This window comes from Vigna unguiculata, chromosome 6 (genome assembly GCF_037176805.1).
Source record: "Vigna unguiculata cultivar grain cowpea cultivar isolate G323 ecotype 2 chromosome 6, ASM3717680v1, whole genome shotgun sequence".
In the NCBI taxonomy this organism is placed as follows: domain Eukaryota; kingdom Viridiplantae; phylum Streptophyta; class Magnoliopsida; order Fabales; family Fabaceae; genus Vigna; species Vigna unguiculata.
Window position 1 is genome coordinate 44194555 of NC_140797.1, and position 15226 is coordinate 44209780.

The 15226-nt window shown below is 34.7% G+C and overlaps 2 protein-coding genes across 2 annotated transcripts; one reads left to right on the forward strand and one right to left on the reverse strand.

Annotated features, from left to right (window-relative positions):
* The first annotated feature begins 3235 nt into the window (after positions 1-3235).
* LOC114187224 (uncharacterized) lies at positions 3236-4308 on the forward strand. Its single transcript, XM_028075409.2, has one exon. It carries the CDS (start codon positions 3432-3434, stop codon positions 4047-4049), a length of 618 nt encoding a protein of 205 aa, XP_027931210.2. The 5' UTR covers positions 3236-3431; the 3' UTR covers positions 4050-4308.
* A 1703-nt stretch (positions 4309-6011) lies between these two features.
* Positions 6012-13798, reverse strand: RFR1 (REF4-related 1). The gene is made up of 12 exons (XM_028075543.2): positions 13523-13798; positions 12322-12432; positions 11684-12031; positions 11046-11365; positions 10854-10945; positions 10350-10716; positions 9849-10059; positions 9167-9281; positions 8891-9052; positions 7976-8630; positions 7542-7748; positions 6012-7292 (listed from the first exon to the last, which is right to left on the reverse strand). The coding sequence occupies exons 1-12, from the start codon at positions 13768-13770 to the stop codon at positions 6175-6177; spliced, it is 3954 nt and encodes a 1317-aa protein (XP_027931344.1). The 5' UTR covers positions 13771-13798; the 3' UTR covers positions 6012-6174.
* Between the last annotated feature and the right edge of the window lie 1428 nt (positions 13799-15226).

Consider the following 15226-nt stretch of genomic DNA (forward strand, 5'->3'; position numbering starts at 1 on the left):
TTTTTTTTTTATTGTATTCTGAATAATTTATGTGAATATTATCTATTTAAAAAAAATTATTGATTAGTTTAGTAACTAATTTTATCAAACGGGTTCCAATTCAATTTTATAAGTTCTAATTTTTCTATTTCTAACTTATTTTTATGTTTGAGTAGTTTATAAGAATTCAATTTATTTTATCTAAGTTTACCTATGGTATATTTGATAAAACACTTCAACTTATGAATTATATTAAAATTAACTTGAATCAATTATGTTAATGGATCATAAACACCAATAGAGATAATTTTTACCAGCTGGCGTCTCTTGTCAAGTGAAGTGAAAGTTAGGGTTTAAAATTTTAACCAAAGAAGCTAGAGAAAATGTGTATTTTAAAATGATTTTGAAAAAGTGGCTTAATATGATAAAAAGAAAAAGAAAATAAAAACTTATATTTATTTGCAGAATTTGAAGGAGCGAAGACTCTAAATTTCCAAATCACGTTATAATTATATCTTTGTTGACGAAATAGAAATCGGTCAGAATCGGCCATTATCTAATTCCACAGTAAAGTGTACAGTTGAGGAAAGAGTAATTTGAAACACCAACTTTCTGGATAAATATTACATTTCAATTATGAACATAGACATTAGAAAAATAAGCTTTGGATTATTTGGCTTATGACAAAAAGTACAAGTCAAGGGGATTACGCAACAATTAATATAGAGAATACAATTCACAGGGAAGGTTTCTAGAATGAAAAAAATGTTTGCATATATTCAAATATTTTGCTAAAAAATGTCAATGAACTGTTCCATTCCATCTCCCTAAAAATGTATTCACGTGCAACTTGTTGCTGCTGATCGAAACTTTTAGATGCTGCCATGTTTATCCTTCACCTCAAAAACTACGATAAGCATAATATATATATATATATATATATATATATATATATATATATATATATATATATATATATATAAATTTAAGGATCACAAAACCATTTATACGCTAATTACTACAATTTATAATGTTTGTCCACCTTAGTATATTGCAATAGTGGGAATTTAGATTAAATAGATGCAATTTTGAACTTGAAAACTTCGAGTTCTCTTTTATATTAGTTAATTTAGCAAATTCAAGTTATTAGTTATTTTTTTATTTTTTTATTCTTCTACACATGTTTCAATTTTCCATGAGAAAGAAAAAAAAAACACTTAAAATAAAATTTCCAAAATTTTCAATTTCTATTACAGTGGTTTCTTCAGCTTTTTATGTTAGGAATTCAAGTGTGAGTCAAAATCTCACATTGGTTAGAAATAAGAAAGTAGAACCCTATATAAAAATAAAAATCTATGAACTTATTGTCTTAAGATTTTAGGTTGAGAGTGATGTCAATATCTTATGTAGTTAGACTATCTAACATTTTGAACTCTTATATATTAGAAAATCAATTTGTAAAGAAAAAATTACACTTGACTTGCATACTGTAATTTGATTTTGTTTCTATGTTACTTGTATGTTATGTCTAACTCAATATATGAAATATCCAACATCGTACATGAACATCTCAAATATAAGATACAAGATTATATATTTATAAATAATATAACATTTTAATTTTACACAAGTAAATTGTGCTAATAGATATAGAATTCACGGTACATGGTTATTACATTTTTCCACTATGCAATGTCTAAGTTTATTTTTTGAACGAATATCTATTAAAATAATAAAACAATAATATTTTTCTTGCAATTTTCTTTACTATTTTACCTCTCATTTATCACTTAAATGCATAAAAGCCTGTTTGAACTAGAGAGGGATCCACCACCATTATCAACACTTCTTTTCAAACTCTACAATTAGGGATGACAAAAATACCCGTACCCGCGGATATCCGTGGATAAAATCCGCGACGGATAGTTACTATCCGCGAGTATTTATTATCCGCGGGTAGCGGGTAGTGGGTATTTTAATACCCGTTTATAAACGGGTCGGGTACGGGTATCATACTATCCGTACCCGCGGGTATCCGTTACCCGCAAAAATTTTAGATTAAAATTTAATTTATATTTTATTAAGTTAAATTTAATTAAAATTAGAAGTAATAGTATATTTTATTATGTCCAATTTAATTATAATTATAATATAATTAAAATTTAATTTAATTTATATTTTATTTTTATAATTTTATATTAAAAAATTTATAAAACACATATTTTTTAAAAAATTTACGGGTATCGGGTATCCACGGGTACCCGCAGGTTTTAAAAATATCTGCGGATATTTTTTAGGTGGATACCGGCGGGTAAACGAGCGGGTAACGGGCAGATTTTTTTTGACGGGTCGGGTTGCGGGTAGACACTATTCGTACCCGACCCGACCCGTTGCCATCCCTATCTACAATCCATATACAATCCATTGTATTTATTTCATAGATTTCTATGATAAAACATAATGAATTAATTAAAGAATTATAAAAATATGAAATAGTATAATTAAGAAATAGTTTTAAATAAACAAATTTGATTAAATCATAGTTTAGAACTCATTTTTTTCTAAATTTTAAAAAAAATACAACTTCGGTTCAACCCTCAATTTCGAATATGTTTCTCTTTTTTATCTTTTATATCTTAATTAATTAAACTAATATTGGGATATTTCAAGTTACGCCCAAGGTCAAATTGAACTGGAACAAAAGAAATAAACTTATGCAAAATTAAGATTTAACCAAAATTATTAATTTTCTAAAATGAAAGGATTTAAATGACAAAAAAAGAAATGGAGAAAATCAATTGTCAAAAGAGGATAGTTCTTGTTGACATGCACACCTAACTAGTCATAGAACATTAAAGGCAAAAAACAAATTATAAGAAATTTAACGATAAAAAATACATCCTAATTTTTTAAAGAAAAATACTAAAATAAGTAAATATAAGACCAACAAGTATATTTTAAAAAAGAACTCGAAATTACATTAAATTATTTCTATTTTTTTTATTTTTAGAATGAATATATATAGTAAAACTTGATACTAAACTTTTCCACATATATGTAAGTACTTGAAGATAATTGTCTTAGAGTTAGAGGAGACAGACAATTCCATTTTAATTAATTCACACAATGCCAAAAAAATACATATTAACAGTGAGATATTAATGCAATTGTACTATATGAATATAACATTAATAATTAATAATAATGAATGAAAGAATGGAATGAATTTTCAAAATCTCGAAAAAAAACTTAATGAGAGGAATTAAATGGTTTTAGTAACTATCAGCAATTTTGGTAACTGAAGGAGACGATTTGAATTCCGAAAGCATCAAAATCGGAGCCCTAAAACGTGCAACACAAAGTTCCGACCCGAATCCAAACAAAACCGAAGCATGTAAGATCGAAGCTGAAGAACGGGATCCAGAAACAACCAAGAAAGAATCCAAACCTCGATGGCGATCATGACGAGGAAACGACGGCGCATGATGGTGGAAGCGGCGGCAGCGGTGACGGTGACAGCCATCCTGCCGGAGGATCTGATGATCGAGATCCTGGCTAGGGTTAGGGTTAGCAACCCCTTGCAACTGAGGTGCGTGTGCAAGCGATGGAAGTCGTTGGTGGTGGATCCCCAATTCGTGAAGAAGCACCTCCAGAAATCGTTCTCGGACATCACGGATCTCGCCTCCAAAGCCATGGAGGACATGAACGCGTTTCAATTGCAGCTCAATTACGCTCCTGCATTGGCCGAGCAACCGCAAGAAGATGAAGAAGAAGGTGAGGAAGGAGAAGAGGAAGGTGAGGAAGGAGAAGAAGAAGGGGAGGAAGAAGAAGAAGAAGAAGAAGACGCACATTCTTTGGTGAATGAGTTGGCTCAGTTGGATAACATGTTGGTGGTGGTTCGTTCTCTCAAAGGGAGTTTGGAAACGATCAAGTTTGATGTGCAAGCCATCAAGGAGAGAGTTAAGTGTCTCCAGAGTTTTCTTCAAATTTATCTCAAGACAAGATCTTCTTCTTCTTCTTCTTCATCATTTTCTTCTTCTCCTTCTTCTTCTAACTCACACTCTATGTGATTCTCTTTTCCTCTTTTTTTCTTTAGTTTTCCCAATTTTGCAACTGTTGATCTATAAATAACTTCACATGGTTGCCTTTTCTTTTCTTTTCTTTTAAAGAAAAAAGAGTGATTTGAAATGACTAAGGAAGTAAATTATTTGGGGGGTTTGATGCCATTGTCTGTGTTGAGAGATGGGTTATGTGAAATTAATCTTTTTTATTTGTTCATGTGCTTCTTAGTTAGTTGAATGTGAAGAACAGAACAAGATTGCTTCCTAACATGACTGCATTGTCTTCTTCTTGCTTGAACAAACAACACATAACACACCCACTCATGCTCTGTGGCTCAACATGAATTTTAAATTATTTTGTTTCTGCACTAATTCTGAAGCCAGTGGGGTCTATGCTAGAAATGTATTTTTCTATTGTTTCGCACGCATTACTCTATTATTTGAATGGCTGATGTGATAAATTATGCCAAGAATGTATCATTGTTGCTACCTGCATGGTAACTGTAGAATTTAAATCATGGTTTTTTTTATCCGGTAAGAACTTTAGACAGTAACATGTGTTCATCTGCATGGTAATGGTAGAACTTTTACTTGTTCTGCACTATGTTTTCATTCTGCCTTGAAAAGGAACATAAACTCTAACAATTTTGTCTCTACCAATCATAACATACAACTTACAAAAAGTTAACCAACTGATGGGTATATATCAACTCCACCAGCCATTGAGTTTTTAATACTTAATATCAGGGAATTTTTGTTATGGTTCCAAATATAAACCACTATCACATGCAAGGCAAGGATTTGTATAATATTTAATAATGTATTTGGTTATTGTAAAGTTAAACATGTATAAAGTAAGAAAATAAGCAGTTGTCTTTTTTTCTTCTTTTTTTTAAAGGATTGCTAAGGATATGTGTGAAGGTACTTTAATTAAAATCAAATTTACTATTTTTTTATTTCTTGCTTATGTATGTTTATTTTAAAGAAGTCAAATTTAAAGGCGTTATCACCAAAAAAAGTGTTATACATTTATAACGGCACAAGAGATTAAACTAGACACACATTAAAGATAAAATATACTTTTAGTATTAATTTTAAAGACAAGTCCTTAAATTAAAATACATATAAAATAACCTTGTAGATTTGTTTCCACTTTTTTCCTTTTGTAGGTAGAGAAACAAAATGAATAAGCTTTAGGCAAAATATATATATATATATATATATATATATATATATATATATATATATATATATCTGACCTAATTTATGGCTTGTTTATTTTATATTTGTATATCCACAATTACCGACTTAACTTAGTGATATAATTCACAGATAAAATAAATAAAGGATAACTGTGATAAGAAAGAAATGACTAGTAACAAAAATAACAATAAGAAAGAACATGTATCAATAGCAAAATTTCTAGTTCATCATAAAATTAATCCCTTTTTAGTACTAGTATTAATTAAACTAAATTATACGACTTATTTAAAATATAGTTTTATAACCAAACCAACTAATAAACCATTTAAAACATCGATTTTAAGTTTATCGGTCGATTAGGAATTAAACCATGGTCAAAATAATATTAATAATTACATTATATAAAATAACATTAGAGAAATACAATATTATAATTTAATAATACTAAAAGCTAAAATAACAAGTTTTATAAGTTTTTTAACAATCAAAATGGTAACAAAAATAAAATATTTCATAATCTTTGAATTTAAACCTCAAGCATATTCCTAATTTCTATTCTTTTTTTTTTTATCAGCAAAGCCTAATTTTATATTCTATGGCAAAATTAAAATATTTTTAAAATGCATTAAACAATGGTAAATCTGTTTTTTAGATTTTTGATCAATTTAACACTGTTTCATGTCAATATAAGTTTTATGGTTGAAAAAGCAATGGTGAAATGAGGTTGACACCAATGCCAAATGAAATTGGATGTGGTTAAACCATATCTGCTTAGATGAAGGATACAAAATTTTCCATTCTAATAGGTGTGGTACATTCCAAACAAAACTGTTAATCCAAAATACTGCACAACGTTATGAACATGAAAGTTAACTAATGTACAAGTCATCCTAAAAGGCGAGGGTGGCCTGAGAACAGAGAAAAAGTTTATTTATATACCAGTGTGAATTATGAGCTCCGCTGCAGCACCCATTGTACCTATCCCACCAACGCCCAACAGAGCAAGTGCAAGCTCCTCCTCGTTCAACTGCCTCAACCCATTGCTCAGTCTCTTCAACACATGCACATCTACTTCCAGCACCCAGTTAGGTGTGCAATCTACCATCAAACTCACAAAACCTGACACATAGGCACGCCAAGTAGCTGAATCACAGCCCAGTGATATCTTACCATCAAGTGCACTCGCCAGAAACTCCATGTGGGTACCCAAAACCTTCGGACGTCGCTTTGAAGCTGACGATGACGAATCAACTCCCCAAGCAAAGGCACCACACAGAACTGCAAAGTAAGCAAGTGCATATCCACCAAGCATTGCAACCATTCCACCACACTTTTCTTCCTGGTCAAATCTCTGAACAGATATAAACCAGGATGGCAAAGTTTCTTTTATTAGTAATTGAACCAGCGTCAACCCCCCTGATATCCAAACTAAAGAGGCCCCAAGTGCAGCAGCAAGCTTCACCCGAGTCATTGATGCTGCAAGTGAAGTCTGTCCATATCTTATGCCATCTTTGGTTGCTTTCAACTTTTCCAATCGCCCCCTTAGCAATCCACTGCATACAATTTCCCTCACAGAGTGCATTAAGATGGAAACAATTTCTTCTGTTAAGAAAACAATATCTCTGATTGACCGATAAGCACGTAAATAGAGGATTCCTGGAGCAACAGGGCAAAGCCCTCCGCATAAATGGTACTTAAATCCATGTCCTAGTAGGGCTCCAACACCACCATTGCTTGAGATAGGAGAGGTATTCGTACCCAGGGTAGCTGTGAAGCAACTTCTTAGAAGTTGAACAACCGCATCACTGTTGTGAAGGAAGACAGTTCTAGATGCTGAGAAGATGAGAAAGTCAGTCCAACGTTTAGCCTTTAGGGTCCACAAGGAAGCCACAATTGGCATGCAAGGCCATGGACAACCTGCGGCGAGGCTCTCCAATGTTTGGCCTGCCAAATTAAGAAAACGCTCTGATGCCTTGTCAACTTTGTAGGTTATGGTAAGGCTTGTGAAGGCAGCCAAGGGCAATGGAAGTGTGGCAGGAGAGCTGTCTCCTATGAAAACGAAGACCATTGGTCACAATACTAATAAACAAATTAATAATAGCGTTGGGAGACAGAGAAACATGGAGGAAAACATTAGCTAAACGGCAGTTGGTATTAATACTCATGTAAAAAACAAACTTAATAGAAATAATTGTAATGAAATGTGAGTTAAAAATGTAAATTTTCTGCGCTGAAAATGCATTAGAAATCGGAATCTCAAAAAGTTCATACAATTCAGGGTCATAACAATGAGAAAACCTGAAGCAAGGCTAGGCACATCAACACCAGTTGCAGCCAAAATTTTCCTGATCTGTCCCTCAACGTTCAGTAGATTTGCAGCGGGGCTAGGCCAGTCTGTTCCATTCATATATACAGGTTTCCAAACTCCTCGAGTCACTTCAGCAGAGAAGTAACTTATTATGGTTGCCAGAGATGCAGGAAGAAAATCAGCTAAATCTTTAAGACCTGATATTAAGAAAAGCATTTTGGTATTAATCGATTAAGGAGAATATACATAAACAAGAATTTGGCTGCTTTAGCTATATTTGGAGGTAAATACATGACCAAGAATTTTGAGACAGACATACTTTCGAAGTATGCATGCTAACAGTCAGTAAGATTTTTTTTGTAATTTAGGAATCACAAGTTGAACAAGTTATTCCACTGGATTTTATCCGATCAAACGCACATACCTGTTGCCAACTCACGTGGAGACAATCTTCCATGAGCACAGGCTGTAAGAGCAGCATCAACTACAAAGGGAATGGCTTCAAGAATATCCCAAGCAGGCAACTTTGGCCCTATAGAAGCATCTTCATTTGCAGGTCCGGAAGAGCTACTGCTTCCAGATGTAATAGTAGTTTGGCTTCCTCTATTAATCTTTCTGAACATCATGTTAAGAAGCCCCTCAACAATCTGGTGAAATGGGGTTCCATGGACAAGACCTGAGAGTGTTGAGGCTATACATGCTTGATGCTGCCGATACCAAACTTTTAATTTTGGAAAGGAGTCAACAAATACAGAATTTGGCGATGATAAACTTGCTATTTCTGAGAGTCTCCTCCTATTACGATCTTTGTGGATGTTACCAGCTGACATTAAGTGGGAATTCCGTACTAATAGTAGGTATTCAGGAGTTAATTGAGAACCAACGGTGGGCACATCTCCAATTCCATATTCAAGAGGAGGTCGATTAAATCTCCATAACTTTAAAAGAAGAATAAATGCATTTGAAAACACAGCATGGGCAGATATTTCTTCCCCTGATGTTAGCGTCCATGAGATATTCGGCACACATGACCCAAATACTTCACAGATTGGCATCAGTGAACACGCAAGCTGTGGAACCTGGTTAGAGAATGGAGTATGAATTCAAATTATAATGATAATAACAATAATCCTAGCTTGTGTAGACATACAAGGGTCTTGTACAAGGTAAGCATTATATAAGGCATAAACAATAAATTTTCCTACTGAATATTTCTTAATTAGTTTCCTTTTGACCTAATATATAGGAAAAAACGAGGACCTAAGCCCGGTACTCTGTTTAGTAGGCAGCGAAGTAGAAAGGGGTTAAATTAAACATTTAGGAATTGAATCAAACTTACCAAGCCATGCAATGAAAATATTTGAACACAATCAACAGATGCGATGCCAACAAAGAGTACATTAAGTATTGGAGCGTAATTAATCAAATAGTTGTTTCCTTCAGTGTTTTCTGCAGGAACTGGTGGGGACAACAACCTAAGAATGAAATGCACAGTGTGTTCCTGCAATAAATAGAGATCCAAATTCTATCAAGATGGAAGGTTGGTTAGAGATCCAAATTCTACTGAGCAAATTGTTGGAGTTTTTGTATGCTCTACTGTCTAACTCTTCGTTACCTGTATATTCCAGCCACGAATCAGGGATGCCCCGCAAAGAATGGCAGCAGCAGATATCTTTTCATCTTCTGATCCCCCAATTGCAATTTCAAAAATTTTCTCCAGTTCTGCTAAGCTTCCATCAAATCCAGGAGCGTAAATTCAGTTGCTTTACCTTTTGGTAAATTTACAAAAAAGAGCATCTGAACCTGGCTTCAGGAAAGAAAAAGAAAAACTGAAGACCAGGCAATGAAATTTTATTTAGTAATTTATATTCTACCCACTTATAGTCATTCGTGTTATGTTAAAAATTCAGTTTATGATCAATTATTGTTGAGTTTAGTAAATTATCCATGTTTCAGCATGTTAATTTGTCCTGACAGATGCATTAAGCGTGAGAATACTCGATGACTGAAATGATAGAAAACAAATTTACATAGAGGTTGTGCCATTTGAAAAAGATTGACCTTTTCAGTTGGCAGGATTACTTTTATCATTTATGGCATGTTTATTATGACATTGTTTCAAAAATAAAAACTTCCAAAAAAATAGTTTGGTAAAGGTCATAGCAGTGTAGCTATGGGCCTACAAAGAAGGAGCACAATAAATATTGTACAGCAACACTTTTGCCAAAAATTAGGACATTGCAGGTTACAACATGTATATAAGCCAATTGACTAAATAAGCCAAAATTAGATCATACCATGTAGCAGGACTTAAAACCAAAGCATTAACCGTCACTGAAGTAAGTGGAGCTCCCTTCATAAATGATGACCAGCCAGGTACTTGCGCTGGCATACACTGAGGTATTTGATTGATACGTCCATTTACATAACCCGGCCATAAGTATGCAGACGTGTCCAGTAGATTGCGAGCAATGCAAGCCTCAACTATCAGATGCCGCATGTTTCCAGCTGAAAAGGAAGAAATATTTTAATTAATTTAAGTTTACGCACACACATATGCATAATTACGAACAACAAATTCTAAGTAAAATATGAGACATCACCATACACATCTTTGGTTGTTACAGTTCATCTCAGCATGTGAAATATGAGACATGCTTTTTCAAATTTGGAAGAAAATCACACAGAATCACAAAATTGCAAACAAAATGCACTGCTTTCCTTTAGACAAAAGTTGTCCTAACTGTTGAAGATTCATATACAAATTTTTAATTGGCACTGAAAGCAATACAACTTACAACAATCAACTGGCATGTCCGTCATGTTGAGGCAGTCAAAATATGCACTCCCTATCGTGATGCCAGAAATAAATAGAATTGCTTTGGCAGCAGCTTGATTTGCAGCAAGGACAACAGACTGAGGTGGAGCAAGCAAGCTTTGATAATCACCCAATACCTGGAGACTCGAGACTAAATCATTGCGACATTTTCCTGGAACCTTTTTCCCTTTCCAGCAATCAAAGGGACCATTGTCTTCTTCATCAACTGCTATCCTTTCCTCCTCCTCCTCCTCAATAAGATTGCCAACAACAAGAGGTATGATACACAAGAGCATGCATAATCGAGTATCAAGATGAGGCATTGGGCCATCAATAGGATCTCTTTCCTGTAAGCAAAACCATACTTAAATTAAAGAAGTAAACTACTTTGAAAATTCCTTAATTCCAAAGCGTAATTGGACAACATATATTTAAAACCACAACCTCACATGAAACAGATAAAGTTGCAGAGAAAAACTTATACCCTCTGAACAAGACGAAGGGTTGCTAACCAAAGGCCTAAAAAAGTGTCATGCCAAGAGGTGCCATTTATTGCTCGCAATGTCTTCATCAAACCTACACCAAAAAAGTTCATGCGACAAGTACCTAAATTAAATATGAAAAGGTAATATAAACTATTTCAGTCAAATTCCAATAGCTATTCTCACAGTCTTACCACTAATTGTTTCAATAGCACTTGTTGCACTAACTTGATAGCCATCCATAGAATCCTCCAGCACCAGATCGAGAGGAATCCAGAGAGCAGAATGACTTGCACCATGACATAGTGAGGCAGAAGAAGAAAGATACTCAAAAGACATAACTGTCTGGAACTTCTGCTGTGAATTTGTTTTGTACTCCCGAGATAGGACCATACAAGAATCTGAAGACAATTGCAGCAGTGCCTCAGGGCTTAGAGTTCTTGATTTTCTCAATGCTAATGAATTTGCAGCCAGCAGCTGCAGCCGCTGAGTAAAACAAAGCCAATGGGCAGGCCTGATAAAGAAAAAAAGAAATAAGCTGTGGAATTACCAACAACAATAACGAAGCCTTATCCATAAGATGCAATCGGCTGACACATCATTGAAAACATTGCCGGATAAAATCACTATATCATAATTGTGCAATACATGATGGATACTTGAAAATCATTTTAATAACCCAAAAAATTGGAATGAAATGACACAGAAAATGATACGCCAAAACAGATTTAGAGGAAATTTTGAACTGAACAGATAAGTTCTGATTGACAACGTTAACAGGAAAAATTGACAGCAAGTACTGATAACAGATATAAAAATAGCAAATACTTACAAATTTTGGCGAGCCAAGTAAAGAATCCTTGACGATATTTTATCCTGCAAAAATTGCCCAATCATCTCAACAGCCATAAGTGTATTAGCATTTTGCAATTGCTCATGATGTTCAGTCTTTTTATCACTATTATCATCAAGGCTATCCAGTTCCATATCATGATATAGCGTAGCCCATCTAGACTTTTTGTCAGGAGTAAATTCCAGCAAGCCTTCATCATCTAATGATGCATCAAGCAACTGCCAGACAATTGAAAAAATAAATTCAACCACCAGAATGCCAGGTTCACTTTGTGACACGCCAAAGATGTTGGAAAGATGAAGAACAGAATCTACAGATTTCATGACCCTGTCCATAGCGTAAGCAGAAGAATTAACAAAAAAACCAAAGCACAGCGCCAGACATAATAGCCTATTAAAACTTAGAGTTCATTTCTATCTCAATCATTTACTCATACTATGAAGAATTTAGCGGAGTATCAAATAACAAAACCATATCACATTATACTATTTACCGCTTAGAAAATATTTTACACAGAGATGTTAAACCCTCACAGTATGTGTAACTTGAAAAGTGTAAATAACACGAAGAAAAGATTTATTTAAAAAGAAGAATTACATCAATAAAAGCGTACTTACTTTTGATAATCCGGTCTGTTTATCTGAGATTTAAGTTCAAAAGCATGTCTTTTGAGGAGTTCCAAATATAGCCTATACGCTGCAGGTTGGACATGTCTACACGGAATAACCCTGCCAAAAAGAATAAAGATATACGATATATTAACACACGAAAACAATAATATATTGGAGAACACAGGCTTATAGATGTTGTTTCCAAACTCTTACAGAAAAACAAGTCTCTATCCAACACTAAACTGTAATAATTAATTAAATAATAAAACTACCAAATCGTAGTCTATAAAATAGATGTTTATGTTGCATTGACAATAAAACAAGCTCAAGCTATGGATCAGACTGCTGGACAATGAACGGAAAATCATGAGCAGAAGATGAAGGTTACAAAGATGAAGATGCTGCAATTGATGGGTGAGCATATCCGAAAAGGAACAATTAAGAATGTGATTAGCAGGGAGAAGACTGAAGTGGCTTCTGAAGAGAAAAAGAATTATGGAAAACCGTGTAAGATGATTTGGCTAGAAGGAAGAGGACCTACACAAACAATTTCAGATTATGCTCCTTTGAATAAGAAAAAGGGTGACAAAAACAGACACGATGATAGACTATTAAGAGTGTTTGGGCACACAGGACTTGACGAATGTATGACACAGACAATATATACTAAAATCCATGCAGCTAAACCCACACAGCAGCAGCAGCAGGGGAGGTCGTTTTTTTAAGAGAAATTAGTACACTGCGAAAATCAATAAAAAGATGCCAGATGGTTATGACTCGGAAGCCTAAGAATGGAAAAAGCCAAAAAAAAAAAAGTGGTAGATTATCTCTGTAAGCACAATTAACTTCAAGAAGAAAAACATCACTAATAATTAGCTTGTAACAAATAAAAAAGAAAAAATCCACTCGTACGGCAAAGACTGCACCATCGATGATTTTCACGGCATCAATAGTAACCGGGGGGTTCATAATTACATCCATTTACAGTAAGGTAGTTTTCCAGCAGCGTCCCAACCAGGATCCGGTATGCGAAGTACAAACAAAAACAGTAACAGAAGGTAGTTATGGCGACAGAAGAAAAGGGTGGCATAGTGAAAAAATTATGCAAATAGAATAAAGAAGAAAGAGGTGGAGGAACAGTGAACAGAAGAGAACAGGAAAATCGCAATCCCTAAGAATTAAACTGAAAGAGGAAGATGAGAAGGACCTGACAGAAAGGAGAGCGAGGAGAAGCATGGGAGGAACGATCTGAAGCGTCAATGCCTTTTCGAGAAACTTCCAGAGAATAGGGACATTGTTGTCCCAGCAAATGTAAGAGACGAGAAAATGAGCGAGTTCAACGGAGGGAAGAGCCTCTCCGGCGGAGTTCAAATTGGAATACATCTGAACGGCCCAGAGCAGAGGATCACTCCCCTTCTGCTGCGCCGCCTTCGTCATCTCCGCCACGCCGTCCATCCCCACAATCTCACTTCACCTCTCTCCCACCATACATACACACACACAAACACTCCTCTCGCTCCTTATTCGTCACCCTTCCTGCAATCTCACTCTATGCAAATGCAAAGTTCTGCGTTGGATTTTGCATTTTAAGTCAAACCACCCCAGGGGCGTTTCGGGAATTTCGCCTTCGGGTATCTAGATCCTCGGTGAACGCGACAAAAAAGTAAACGCATGTACAAAACAACACACCCTTCGGGTTCTCACTTTGCACTCCTCTTCCCATGCTGCGTGGTCGTTTTGATTAACAAAATTCATAATCGTTCCAATTATTAATACAAAAGAGGATTAAAATTATTGATACTTGATGGTTTCATTTATTCAACTGATATTTATTTTTTTAATTTAAAACACTAAATTGATTGATAGATATTGCCAGTTTTATTAATTAGTGCATTACCCTTGATATCATTTTAAGGAATATGTTTGGTAAAGGGCCTTCACGATAATCTGTTTTGGTTTTGGAACGTGAATTCTATACTATTATAGAAACGATAATTTTAATTTTAAGTGATTAATTTAAAAAATGAACGGTGTTCGTTAGAAGTTCATTTATAAAGCGAATGAAGTGATATGTTATTGAGTAGGATTAAGTGTTACTATAGTGAGTAAGTAAAATAAATATTATATATTGATGAGGTGATGATTTGAGTAAGGTGGATTTGATTATTCATGTCCACACTATCTAACTGAAATGATGTTACGTTGTCGAAAGAGGGTTGGATTGTAATTTGACGGGATGGGAATTTTCTTACTTGGTGCAAGATTTTGAATTTGAGAATGGTACTCATGTTTGCACAATTATGGGGTAAGTCTATTATGAGTGGAAAATGGGAGTAGCAGGAGGCCGTGTGGAAACAAAATAAAGTATTATTTTAGAGCAACATTTTGGTGGGTTGAAGAAGGGGGCATGAGCTAGTTAAGTTGGTGGGAGTTTCCAATTTATTTATGGTTATGATTTTTGTTTAAGGGTGAAGTTTTGGGTGAGAGGGGTTTGTAAACTAAAGTGGTTAGGTTAGGTAGGGATGATGACATAGATGGTGCATGTGTTATCCGCACCACAGAAAGTGGGTCCAGAACATCAAGTGGTTGGGTTTGAGTAAAGGTGAGTGTGAAAGGGTTGCTTCTTTATGCCCACTATTGAAATGAGATAAGAAGGGAAACTCCAATGTCCACCTTCAATCATTCATCACCAGAAAATGTGGTCTCTCAGTTACTCTTTCCCCATTTCACAAATATCTCTCTCTAGTTTCTCATCTTTTGAATGGGACATGTTGGTAGGTGAGGACTAGTGCCTTGATCAGTTACCACTTACCAGCTTCATTGCCCTTTGCTTGGGGGCCACCATGCCAGGTAAAAGCACCATTCCCTTTCATTTTTTTCGCCCCTGATGTCATGTGGTTCGATATCGTTT

Excerpts from the sequence above, each read along its gene's own strand:
- LOC114187224 (XM_028075409.2), top strand. The coding sequence starts at position 3,432 with ATGGCGATCATGACGAGGAAACGACGGCGCATGATGGTGGAAGCGGCG.
- RFR1 (XM_028075543.2), bottom strand. The coding sequence starts at position 13,770 with ATGGACGGCGTGGCGGAGATGACGAAGGCGGCGCAGCAGAAGGGGAGT. Across the intron at positions 12,433-13,522 it reads CTCGCTCTCCTTTCTGTCAG|GGTTATTCCGTGTAGACATG; the intron begins GTCCTTCTCATC and ends TCTTTTTGGCAG. Across the intron at positions 10,060-10,349 it reads GGACATGCCAGTTGATTGTT|CTGGAAACATGCGGCATCTG; the intron begins GTAAGTTGTATT and ends CTTCCTTTTCAG.